We start from the raw sequence: 12,036 nt of genomic DNA, 5'->3' as shown, positions 1-12,036 counted from the left end.
CATTTGAAGATGGGATGGTACCACAGCTGGAGAAGCTAGAAGAGATGTATCAATTTTTAAGTGATACATGCAATTTTGGCAAGTACACTGATACTGCCTTTTCCATTTGTTTGTTTGATTTCATGTCATAAGTCAGCAGGATTCTGTCCTCTATGTTTAAGTTGGGTACAGAACAGCTTCAAGAATAGAAGTTAGGCTGGTGAGGAGGGAGTCTTTAAAAAAAAGCTTCTATGTCTGAGGTATGTAATTTAGCAGCAAAAATACCCCGAGTGCATGAGATAAGCTTTTCATACAACTGTGGGTGCATCCACGCTGCAACAAAAAAAAAACCTCACAAATCTCAGAGCTCAGGTCAATTGACCCAGGCTCATGGAGCTCAAGCTGCAGAACTAAAAATTGTAGTCTAGACGTTCGGGCTCTGGCAGGAGCCTGGGCTTTGAGACTTTCCCCCATCACAAGTTTCAAAGCCCAGGCTCCAGTGTGAGCCCAAAGATCCACACTGCAATTTTCAGCCATGCAGCCCAAGTCAGCAGACCTAGGTCAGCCATGGCCATGCTGCGAGTGTTTTATTTCAATGTAGACATAACGTACCATAAAACTCACAGAATGCAAAGCACTTTGTAAGTATCTATTCACAGTTACCAAAAGTCAGACACTAGGTGCTATATTCTCAGGTAGGGTAAATCCATTACACCAGCTGAAGAACTGGCCCAGTACTATAATAATTATATTAGTTATACAGGGGTAAGTGGGAGTAGGCCCACCAGCTGGTATTCTCTATGCATTATTCAGGTTCATGCATTTTAGTGTGCAAGACAATTTCTTCTCATCATTTTATGAATATGCAGGAAGCAGAGTCAGATTAAATATGATAACCAACACTATCCATGGACCAAACAGCATGCTGCTTTGAATTCTGACAGCACTGTCAGGGATCTCAATCAAATTTGAATTGCATTGTGCCAGAACTTCTAGGGTCAACTCTAGTCAATACAATTCAAGAAAGCAGGACTCACATGCAGTAGGAATATGCCCATTTTTAAATCATAACTGGTGTGCCTATCAGTACAGTATATTTGGTGAAATGCTAGCCATGTATTCCCTTCATTTTGAAAAGACAAAATTCCTTTAACATGCTACATTATTTGATGAAAGGACAATGCAATGATTAGCTTCAGTTTAAAAAAGGAATCAATTGTTGAAAGCCTCATTTTAAGGAACAATGTGCTTATAAGTAAGAAAAGCAACTAACTGCAGAAGCTATAATATTTCAAGTAATATAATGAAAAACAATAAAATAAAGCTCTCTGTGATGGAAAACGTATCAGTATAAACACCAATTTCAGCAAATGAAACCCTTTGTTTCAATTTAACTATACATTTGTGAATGAAGAAAGGCAAGACATGTCTGATATTTCCCTCGTGGGAAAGAGGGGTGTTGTAAAAACCTAGATCCAGTTTATGGGAGTTTGATTCTTTATTAGAAACAACGCTCACTCTCCACATTTTACAGGTATATGCACTAGCATATTTTTTCCACTTATTTAATATGTCAGAAAACATATAGTGCATCGCTCCATATAGATACTCTGCATGGAATAACAATAATTTGATATAAAAAGAGAGAGCTTGGACTGTTTTTTAATAAGGCATAATTTGAGCACATAGCTTCAGAGTACCACACAGAAAACGTGAAGTATCCTTTCAGATTAAGCAACAGTATTAAAAATCCTTATAAATTTATTTAATTAACTATCTTTCTTTACTTCTTAAATCTAAATGATATTTCCACTTTAGAGACTCTGGGTATGTCTACACTACCTGACGGACCAGCAGGTAGTGATCGGTTTATCAGGGATTGATATATTGCCTCTCATCTAGATGTGATATATCGATCCCCGAACGCACTCCTGTGGACTCCGGAACTCCACCGGAGATAGTGGAGATAGCGGAGTCGACAGGGGGAGCTGTGGCTGTCAATCCCGCGCCGTGAGGACTGGAGGTAAGTCGAAATAAGACACTTTGACGTCAGCTACGCTATTCCCGTAGCTGAAGTTGCGTATCTAACATCGACCCCGCCCCTTAGTGTACACTAGGCCACTGACAAAAGCCTGATCATTCAACCTGCCAAGATACACCAAGATTTCCTAGGTGTCTAGAGAATCGCATCAATAATTCTATTGACATCATTAATGCAACTTGGCTTTAAAAATCAAAAGACCAAATAAAAGAAGGTTATTTTGTCTCTCTGTTTAATTCATAAAAGGCTACAGAACTTTATTTTCAGAGTTACAAGATCTTAAGAGATATGTTTCTGTATTCCTATCCACCATCTCTCTTTTACTTTCACTAGAATAACAATGCAGATCTTTATTTTCAGGCTGCAGTATTCCAAGAAAAACCAGCAGGCATACAATAACTAGTAAACTCAAAAATATTCTAAATGGTTTGCTTTACAATAGGACAAAAAGAAAAAAAAACCAAAACACAAAAGAACCAAGTCTCATTTATCATTCATAAGTGTGAAGTACAATAGGTTGACTTCTACTACTATTCATATAGTGACTGTGGACAAATGATCAAAAATAGAATGGGTAGAACAGGCACAGTTTAAATGATCTATATCACCATGTAACTGAAATTTCCTTTCTTTTACAAGATCAGACATTTCCATTAAGGGTAAACTGAAATGTGTTTTTTTCTTTTTAAAAGAAATAAAACTTTATTGAGCCTTTTCCCCCTTAGGGGGATCACATTGAAAATCAATACGCATACAGAAAATATATTTAGAGTTGGGAACATGCAGATGTATATATACACTGTCAGATTTTGTTCCCTACTAGTAATGTGAAACCCATGAGTTTTAACAGCTGAACAGATCATACAATTATTCCTTTTCAACCATTCTCTCTTTTTTCCCTTTTCTCTCACTGTAATTAATAGTTAGCTAAGTAACTTCACAAACTGTACAAAGACACAGCAAAACAGAGTGTAGCGGTATAGAACCTAAAAACTGACTCTGTTTTGCCAGGTAGCTTTTGATACCAAAGAGGACTGAGAACATCAATAAAACGTTTTTAAAAGTCTGACCATGAAGGCAAGAGAAGAAGTAGGACTGATTCTTGAATGCTGTTGCCCTGGATGAACTTCAATGTGTGCAATGATTCAAACCCATGTTTTTAAAACTATTCTACTGGGCTATTTATTACAGAATTAAGCTTTCTGCTGTGTAATAATTACAAAAAAAAATCTTACTATATCTCCTTTGTGTTTGCATTTTTCTTCTCGCTCTTGTTTGTTTCTGAATTCTCTTTTTCTTCCTCGATTTCCCTCAGTTTTATTTTTCTATGGCCAGAAACTGTTCTCTCTGTCATTTCATCTCACTTCTTTCCCCTGATGCCTTTGTCTGTGTTGTGTTCTCTCCTGGTATCCCAATTTAAAATACAAAAATAAAAAATTCCCTGTTCCCTTTCAATTTCTCCCTCCTCCTTGCCTGTCTTTTTCCCATCCATCCTTCCCTTTGGATAGCAAAGGAAGTTCACTTCTGAGTCAGGACTGCAGAAGTAGGCCTCAAACATACAGATTCTGTCAAGCAAAGTGAATTAAAATTTGTATTTAAAGACCTTAGTGATGTGCGTGGTAAGCACGATATATTTGTGTGAAAGCAAGTCCAGAACTCCCGGCAAGTCCAGTTTGCTGTTTTCTGAACAACAATATGAATGAACAGTGTTATCCATGTCAAACAGGGATAGGAGTGCGGACATCTGGGCCCACCTCTGCTGCCTGATACACTTGAGATTTTCTGAATTCTCTTCCCGTCCTCAAAGGTTTTAACTGCAGATCAGTAGTGCCATCAGGAGAGGAGGGTTAAGACAATAGAGAACCTATCAGCACTATTATTTGACCCCAGTACTGTTTGATTTTTATACAGGCCCAAGCTACATGACAATATACAGGCTTTGGCACTCTCAATAGATTGCAGGCATCCAATCTATTGGAAATATCTCCCCTGGAGCTAGAGGTGTCACCGCCAGCTTGAGGAGACATAACTGCACTAGATCTGATTGAGACAGTGCACTACAAATAGAACCATTAGCACAGTGGCGCGAGCAGCAGGATGAGCTAACCACCTGAGTACAATCCTGTCCGAGACTCTAAGTATGTACTTGAGTGGCTAGTCTCTCCAGCCACAATAGCTGCAATTCTATTTTTAGCACACTAGCTTGATGAGAGGTAGAACAAGTATGTCTCCTCAAGCTGGAAATTATACCTTCAAGATACTGTGTAGACATACCCACAGTCGGAATACACTCGGGTGAGTGGTGTCCTCAGAATACAAGCTGACTGTACTCTACCCTGATCTCTTTAACGGTCCCACTGACTAGTGATGTTCTCGTGCAAAGGAACATGAGAAAAGACGATGTATGACTCTGAAGTCAACAGTATTCCCAGCCCCCAGCATTCAAAAATTATGAATCAGGCCCTCAAAAAAATCACAAAACTATTAAATAAAATTATGATTTTTAAGCCAATAAATTTTAAGCTCTCTTTGCCCTCTGGATTTTAGAGACTAAGCTGTGCTCAGGTCATATTTTCCAGCTTTTTTCTGCAACCAGGAGGGCTAATGAAAGCTGAGATTCTCACAAATCCAGGAGTTGGAGCCTTAAGAAAAAACAACAAATAAAGTGAGACATGCTATAAAATCACAGGAGCTGTCAGCACTGCAACACTCAAACTTTCAAAGTTATACAGTCTGTTAGTGCTACAGCAAACTGCAAGCATTCATCATCATCTACACTGCTGCTCTGCAAGACTTTTAGGACTTGGATCTTTTCTTATAGAACTTTGACTATCTGATATTAATTTTTGCATTTGAGAGTGGGTTCACATGAATAAATAAAATATTAAGCTCTTGGTAAGCAATCTACACTGTAGTATCTGCTCTGTATCATCTCCTCTGGAATCCAACTCCTGACAGTCAGACTTCTGATAGAACCGTATACTTTATTCTTGCTATTTCACTACACATATATTGTATATAAAAAGATGCCCATATCCATATTGTACATTCTAAGCATGGACATCACTGAACATACACAGTAAAATGGCAGTTGAGCCAAAATGTTTTGCAGTACATTTACGCTACCACATCTAGCCAGAATAATTTCAGCCTCTTTCTTTTATACGCTACCCTTTTACCTAAATTTCTCCAAATACATACCTGTACTTTGAAAGAATTAAAAGCAGGTACCATTAATCATGTAAAAAATGATCTGTCACATTGTAACCCATAGCATGGAAATCAGGGTCAGCTAAAAAGACCAGTGAAATAGTTTCTAACAAAAAGAACCCTGATTACATATCCTGAAACTCTTTGGCATGGACATGCAGCCACCAGTATCAAATGTAGGGTTGACAGAAAACAAGCTTGCCAAGGAAAAATAGAAATGACATGATACCTCAGGCTCAGACACTAGAATACAATGAACAATTCAGGCTTTATAATTAATAACATGACTTACAAAGATAAGTTAAAGGAGCTGAATTGTTACAACAACCAGCCATAACAGGCTGTAATTTATAGGTTATTGGCTACAGATCCAAAGTCCACTGAATGGGAATCCACTGACTTCAATGGTTTTCAGATCACACCTGAGGCAGTTAGAGGTACTCAAATCAGAAGGCGCCTAGGCTGTGCATCACTGGCCTTCTAAATGTTCATCTATTTATGGCTGACAGCTCTTGCTATCCAGTACAGCCTTGTTGCATCTCTCCACCATACAGGATGTGAGTATGAGAGAGAGAAAATTTTAATTTCATGGACCATATCCTCAGATGGCATAATCTGATTTAGCTCCATTGACATCAACGGAGCTACACCAATTTACACAAGCTGAGGATCTGGCTCCATGACTCTATGTTACTTTTATCTCCATAAGAGTATTTTGGGATATAGCAAGAAACACACTGAGAAAATAAAGCTGTAGCATACAGTAACTCCTCACTTAACGCTGTTCCGATTAACGTTGTTCCATTGCTAATCTATTCGGGAACAAGCTTGTTAAGAGTTGCATAGTGCTTCCTTATAACGTTGTTTGGCAGCTGACTGCTTTGTCCATGGCTTGCAAAATTCTCTGGAAGAGCAGCCCCTCCTTGTGGGGATTAGGACTATGGGGGGCCGGCAGCCCCTCCCACCATCAGCTCTGCTAAATCCCCTGTAAGGTATGTGACTCGGCAGCTGCCCAGCATCAGTTCAGCTGTCCCTCCCCCCACTGCCATGTTGCTCCTGCTCTGCCCTCTGCCTTGGAGCTGCTCCAGGAGCTTTCAGTTTGCAGAGGGAGGGGGGAGAGGGGTGCTGATATCAGGATTTCCCCCCTGCCTCCCCAGCTGCTCCATACCCCCTCTCCATAAAGAGGAGGAGGGGGACAGGGCTCAGGGACAGAAAAGAGGGAGTTTGCTGGAAGCTGTTGCTTCCTGTCTGATCTGCTTAAAAGGACAACATACTTGAAGTGGAGTCAGTGTACTTAAAGGGGCAATGCACATCTCTCTCTCACTCATGCATGCACCCCTCCCCGCCCCAGCACTTTGAAAAGTCAGCACCTATGCAGCCGTGCACGTGCTTTCAGGAGGAGGGAGCGGTGCGCTTCAGCTGGACAGCGTGGTTCTCATCATCACGTTCAGTTTTTGCAGGGAAGCGTTTGCAGCTACTGCCCTGCATCTATTGCGTTTCCTCCCTCCTGCCTCAGTCCATGCTGTCTTGTAGAGTCTGAGGCTACATTAACAGCATATTAACCCCTGAGGGCTTAGCCAAGTGCTAGCTCATCATTTAGCAGCAAGGCATTCCCTGGGAAATATTTCACCCTCCCTCTTCACCACCTCAACCAAACTTCACAATCATTAATTGCTGTGTTCAATATTAAACTGTTTGTTTAAAATTGTTTAAAAGTTATACTGTATATTTATATAATATCTTCTGTCTGGTGAAAAAATTTCCCTGGAACCTAACCCCTCCCATTTACATTAATTCTTATGGGGAAATTGGATTCGCTTAACAGCGTTTCGCATAAAGTCACATTTTTCAGGAACATAACTACAACATTAAGTTAGGAGTTACTGTACTGAATTCTACATAGTTTTATCCCAAGAGACTTGCAATGAGAAGTTGTGAAACTACTATAAAATCATATGCGATATTCCAAAATATTAAGAGGCAACTCTCTCATTACTTTATTAAAGCATGTTTTTTCTAGACTAATCAACATGTATTAAGGGACTATTCAAAGGCACATCATTCATCATGGTCATGGTTCATCATGAAACTGTGATTCATTAAATGATTCACACCTCCTCCAGCCTCCGGGTTCAAGGATGGGGTTCTTATGATCTCCTTTTAAGTTGCTTTGGCATGACAAACCCATGTCATAACAACCATGTTTCCTGCCAGGAAGGACCAGAGGGGATTCCCTCATCATTACTGCTCCTTAATCTTCTGTGCTCCCAGCCTCTTGCAGCCTGAGGTTCAAAAGACCATGTCAATTTTTTTTTTAATCCAGAGGAGTTACTATCTATCTTGTCAGTGAAGCTACAGTGCCTGCATGCTAAAATCTGCACCCTGATAATCCTCAGGATTTTTTTGTTAGAAGTGTGTCCACAGCAGCTGCTTTTCTAAATGAAATAACTCCAAATGTGCAAAGAATTCAGTTCACAAGGCCCATGTATTTGTAGCTTATAAGACATCCTGTTCTTACACTCTTATAACTTAAGAAAAAGCATCTGATTGCATTAAGTTCAATTTGTTTGTAGTCTTACATCTTGTTAGAGCCAGGGCTTATTGGAGATGTAGCAGGGTTTATTCACAGCTGGGGAGGGGTGGGGTCTACTAGTGGCTGCAGCTGGGGATTAGCTCTCTCATAGTTGCAGTGCTTCCTCTTAATGGCATGGCCCTCTAGCCAGGTTATTATACAGTTTTCCCTTTCAAGGGTAAAAACATCTCACCTGATCAGCTGTCTGGGTGCCATTCCAGGCATTCTTCCATTCAAGACTGACACTTTCTCTGAGGAATTTAGGCCTGGCTACTATTCCAGGCTCCAGTGGAGGGACCCAAGGGCCAGCTCCTCCCTACGGCCCTTTTCCTAACACCAAATTTCTCTCTTTATAAGCCTATTCCAGCTCCTCCCTCAGCTAGGCTTCATCAGTCATTAGGCCTTATCAGTCCTTGGCTCTCCTGCAGATGCAGCATGTAAGGTTAATTGGCCTATTTCACCTGTTCAGGTTTTGTATGGGGTAGACACTCCATCACAGGAAGGATGTGAGGAGGAAAGAGGAAATGAGGGCATCATGGAGGATCAGGGAAAGGTTGCTAGGATATACTAGCAGGTTGTTTGAAGGGATGCTCAGGTCATATTAGAAGGCTGAGAGAAGAGCCAGAAAATATTCAGATGTTTTAGATAAGCATTTGACCTTTGTCTTGTCAGGTTGGCCATTCATCAGAAGCTAGCAGGCAATACAATCATACTATATCTCTTCCACTGGCAGAACCCAAGTGAGGGGCTATCCAAAACCAAAAAGTCATACAACCTCCAATAACCTCTTCTCTACTGGGGAGGCTGGTGCCAGCCAGTGTAGCTCAGAAAGTGAGTTGGCCACCTTACCTGGAAGGTGCACTGATTCAGTGCCACCCTTCGGAAGGATCCAGGAAGAATTCCTGTGGTGTCCAGACCCATAACTTAGCCATTCACTTGTAGTAGATTTCCCACAAAAAGGATATTGATGGATGTGCAACACTCTGCCATCCATTTGGAGTCAATCTACTGCACCAATGGTACCAATTCAACTGTGCAACGTGTCACTGACCACGAGACAGAAAGTTACATAAAATACAGCTTATATAGGTTTACAAGTTTTCTTGGCTCATGCAATCTCATCAGTATCCCCAGTAGTGCACATAACAATACTAATTTGACTGAAAGACGTTACTTTTAGCTATGAAATAAACAGACCCCTAGGAAGGAGACATTTCGTCTTTGAAAACAGCTTGTCCGACTAACAAGCACAATTTGTCAACATGAAATAAAGCATTTGTGACTCAGGTAAGGCGTCTCAATTTCCCTTACCTTAGCAATGGTCTCATGCAGGTTGAAGAAGGGATCCAGCTCTTCAGTTACTGTGTTATGTGCAGGAAAGAGAGCTTCAAAGAGAAAGCTTGGACTCTGTGGAAAAGGGAAGAGAAACCTCTTAGGACTCCAAATGATTTCTTTCATCAAATGCTTATTGGATTTCGTTTCAAGATTCAAAGGACTGCACATTGTTTTAAAGTTTGTGCTGATTATTAGAGTTCATCTTACTGATCTAAACGACTCATTCCAAGCTGCTGAAACAGACACCAAGAGCCTAGTTTTATAACTGTTTCTGGAAGGATGGTTGTCTTCATAATTATATTTCCCAATACAGTTGAGTCTTCTACCTAGAAGTAGAAGATCCACACTGATTTCATTTTAAGCTAGCTAGCAATTTGAGATTTGAGGTGATCAAGTATGTTTAGTGTTCAGAAGATATACACATATGATAATAAGGGTGAGAGAAAGAGATCCTGTGTAAGAGTAATTCCGCACACACATATAGGTCATTAATTTTTATGTGATGTGCACTTCTTTTTGTACAATAAGCAAGGAGGAGGTCAGATTGGCCCTGTCAATGGCTCACACGAGCCCAGCGCCTTATGGAGTGGATTTGCCTCAGAATTCCAGAAAACAAATTAATGCTGAACTCAAGATAGCCACCTACATGTTAAATTCCTTAACATAAACAATATTCATTCACAGAGGTACACAGCAAATACTAATCAAGTTGTGGTCCTGACTGGCCAGGTTACTTGGCTTAGAGCAGGGAGATCGATCCTTCCTTTCCTCCCTCCCTCTCCTGGATTTACCTAAATGTGTCCCCCTAGCAGAAACAGCCATCTCTTTTTATCTGGTCTGCTGGGCCTTGATTGGCCTCTACCTTCTCTTGCCCCATCTAGGTGCCAAAGGACCAACTCTTGCTGGTTCTGCAGGCAGCTCATCATGGCAGGCCCCTCTAAGCCACCCCTTGAGAGGTAAACTTGCTCTTCTTCCCTTGCAGTAGGATACCTTCTTAGGGTGGGATGCACTAAGGCAGGGTGCATGAAGGCAGTGGAGCCTCTGGCAAGGGAGAACTGCCAGGTATATCCCCAGGAGCGGCGCCAGGGTTTTTGGCACCCTAGGTGCAGGGCCAGCTCACCGGTCCCGCGGCTCTGGTGGACCTCCCGCAAGCGTGCCTGTGGATGCTCCACTGGAGCCGCGGGAGCAGCGGACCGTCCGCAGGCACGCCTGCGGGAGGTCCACCGGAGCAGTCTGCCGCCCTCCCAAATCCTGGTGCCCTAGGCGACCGCCTAGGTCGCCTAAATGGAAGCACCAGCCCTGTATACTCCCCCCATCACAGCCCCTTTGTTGTCACAAGCAAGAATTGTCCATACTGTAATGTACTCCATACTGTAATGTACTCCACATGGAATCTAAACACCATACTAAACTTGCTCTCTCAAGTGAAGTTTGATTTAATTTATTTATTTTTATTTTTATTTTTTTACAAAAACTGATCAGGATCTGGTTGGATTTAGAATATTATGAAGCCAAACCTGATTCTAAACTGGCTGGGGATCTGGATTAAGAGAGTTCAATGCATAAACACTAACACCCAGAAAAACTTTCTAAAACCAAGCATGAGAAATAAGTGCATGAAATAGTTAGGAAAAGAAATCTGCACCACTGTTTTATGTTTACAATGAGCAGTGTGTGCAGGGAGAGAAAGGAACAGAGCTGTTAAACTTATTATTTGTACCACTTCATTGGACTCTGTATAAGTTGAAGGGTTTCTTATGAATTCTCTGCAGAATGACTGCTATCCTATAATCCTTTATCTGAAAACCCTCCCAGAATTTCTAGAATCCAGTTTCCAATTAAGGCAGGGCAATCTCAGAGCAGATGTCTGTCTTCTTTCAGAGGCCACTCATCTTTCTCTGTGAAGGGGACACAGTGCTCAGACATTAACCGCCACTCATCAAGGGGCTAAGAAGAGAATGTATTATTAGTGAAATTAATTTATATTTAAGGTGCAAATAATGGCATCTTGGGGCAGGAATTGTGTCTTCATAGGGTTTTGTACAGCACCTAGTAAAATGTGCCCCCGATCCTCACTGGGTCCTCAGAGTGCTATTACCATACAAATAATACTACCATCAAGTAAGCTGAATTTGCACCCTCAGATCAGAAATGCCTAAATCATTCTGCAGTACTGTGTTTACATGGCTATAAAATTAACTGGTGCATGCCTAAATTCTTTTGGGACTAAATTGCAAGGAGGATCGAGCGCAGACTATTATATGGCTGAAGAAATCTTGAATTTGAGTTGACTATCTTATCTCTTCTGGCTTTTCTTTCCCAGCTGATTACTCCATGACAGACCTGTGGGCAATACTGACAGATATTACAGAACATTCTTAGAGGCATTTTCTTTCTACTGGATGATGAACCGATGGAGATCTATGCCTGTCAGATTAACATCTTTGACATTTCTCCATCCAGACGTTTATCGACGTTCAATAGCCTCTGCCCATATCTGCCAGAAAAGACTCCTACCTAGTATGCACATATATTAAAGTTGTGCCTTTGGGAACTGTAAATCTGGCAACCATGTTTAATCATGTAGCCAGAACATTATTTCCAGTTAGAGATTGCAAGCTGTGAAGTGGTGAAACAAAGCTTTGGTTAAAAACAACGTTAACACTGCTCTGATCTTTAACTGGACTCACGTGTAATGCCTGCACCCTCCAACCTTTTCCACTTGCTTCTGATACCTAGGAACATTCTCGGGAAGTGAGATGGAGGGAGAGAAACTAGAGGCTTTGTTTTAGCTCATGCACAATTTATAACCATGGCTGAGCCTGGCTCTTTCATACAATGGGTTTTAGGTTTTGTGAAGGGGAAGCAGAAACGCTATTTTGGCAAAAGCTTTAGTTGG

General features: G+C 41.2%; 1 protein-coding gene across 4 annotated transcripts in view; it reads right to left on the bottom strand.

Annotated features, from left to right (window-relative positions):
- NAALADL2 (N-acetylated alpha-linked acidic dipeptidase like 2) overlaps window positions 1-12,036 on the bottom strand; it is a 1,166,543-nt gene that overhangs the window by 362,816 nt on the left and 791,691 nt on the right. For all 4 annotated transcript variants that reach the window (XM_050965896.1, XM_050965898.1, XM_050965899.1 and 1 more), the window contains exon 13: window positions 9,114-9,209. In XM_050965896.1, the coding sequence (XP_050821853.1) occupies window positions 9,114-9,209 (96 nt within the window). The remainder of the gene's footprint in view (window positions 1-9,113; window positions 9,210-12,036) is intronic.

Source organism: Gopherus flavomarginatus, chromosome 8 (assembly GCF_025201925.1).
Source record: "Gopherus flavomarginatus isolate rGopFla2 chromosome 8, rGopFla2.mat.asm, whole genome shotgun sequence".
In the NCBI taxonomy this organism is placed as follows: domain Eukaryota; kingdom Metazoa; phylum Chordata; order Testudines; family Testudinidae; genus Gopherus; species Gopherus flavomarginatus.
This window is presented reverse-complemented; position numbering and strand designations above follow the sequence as displayed.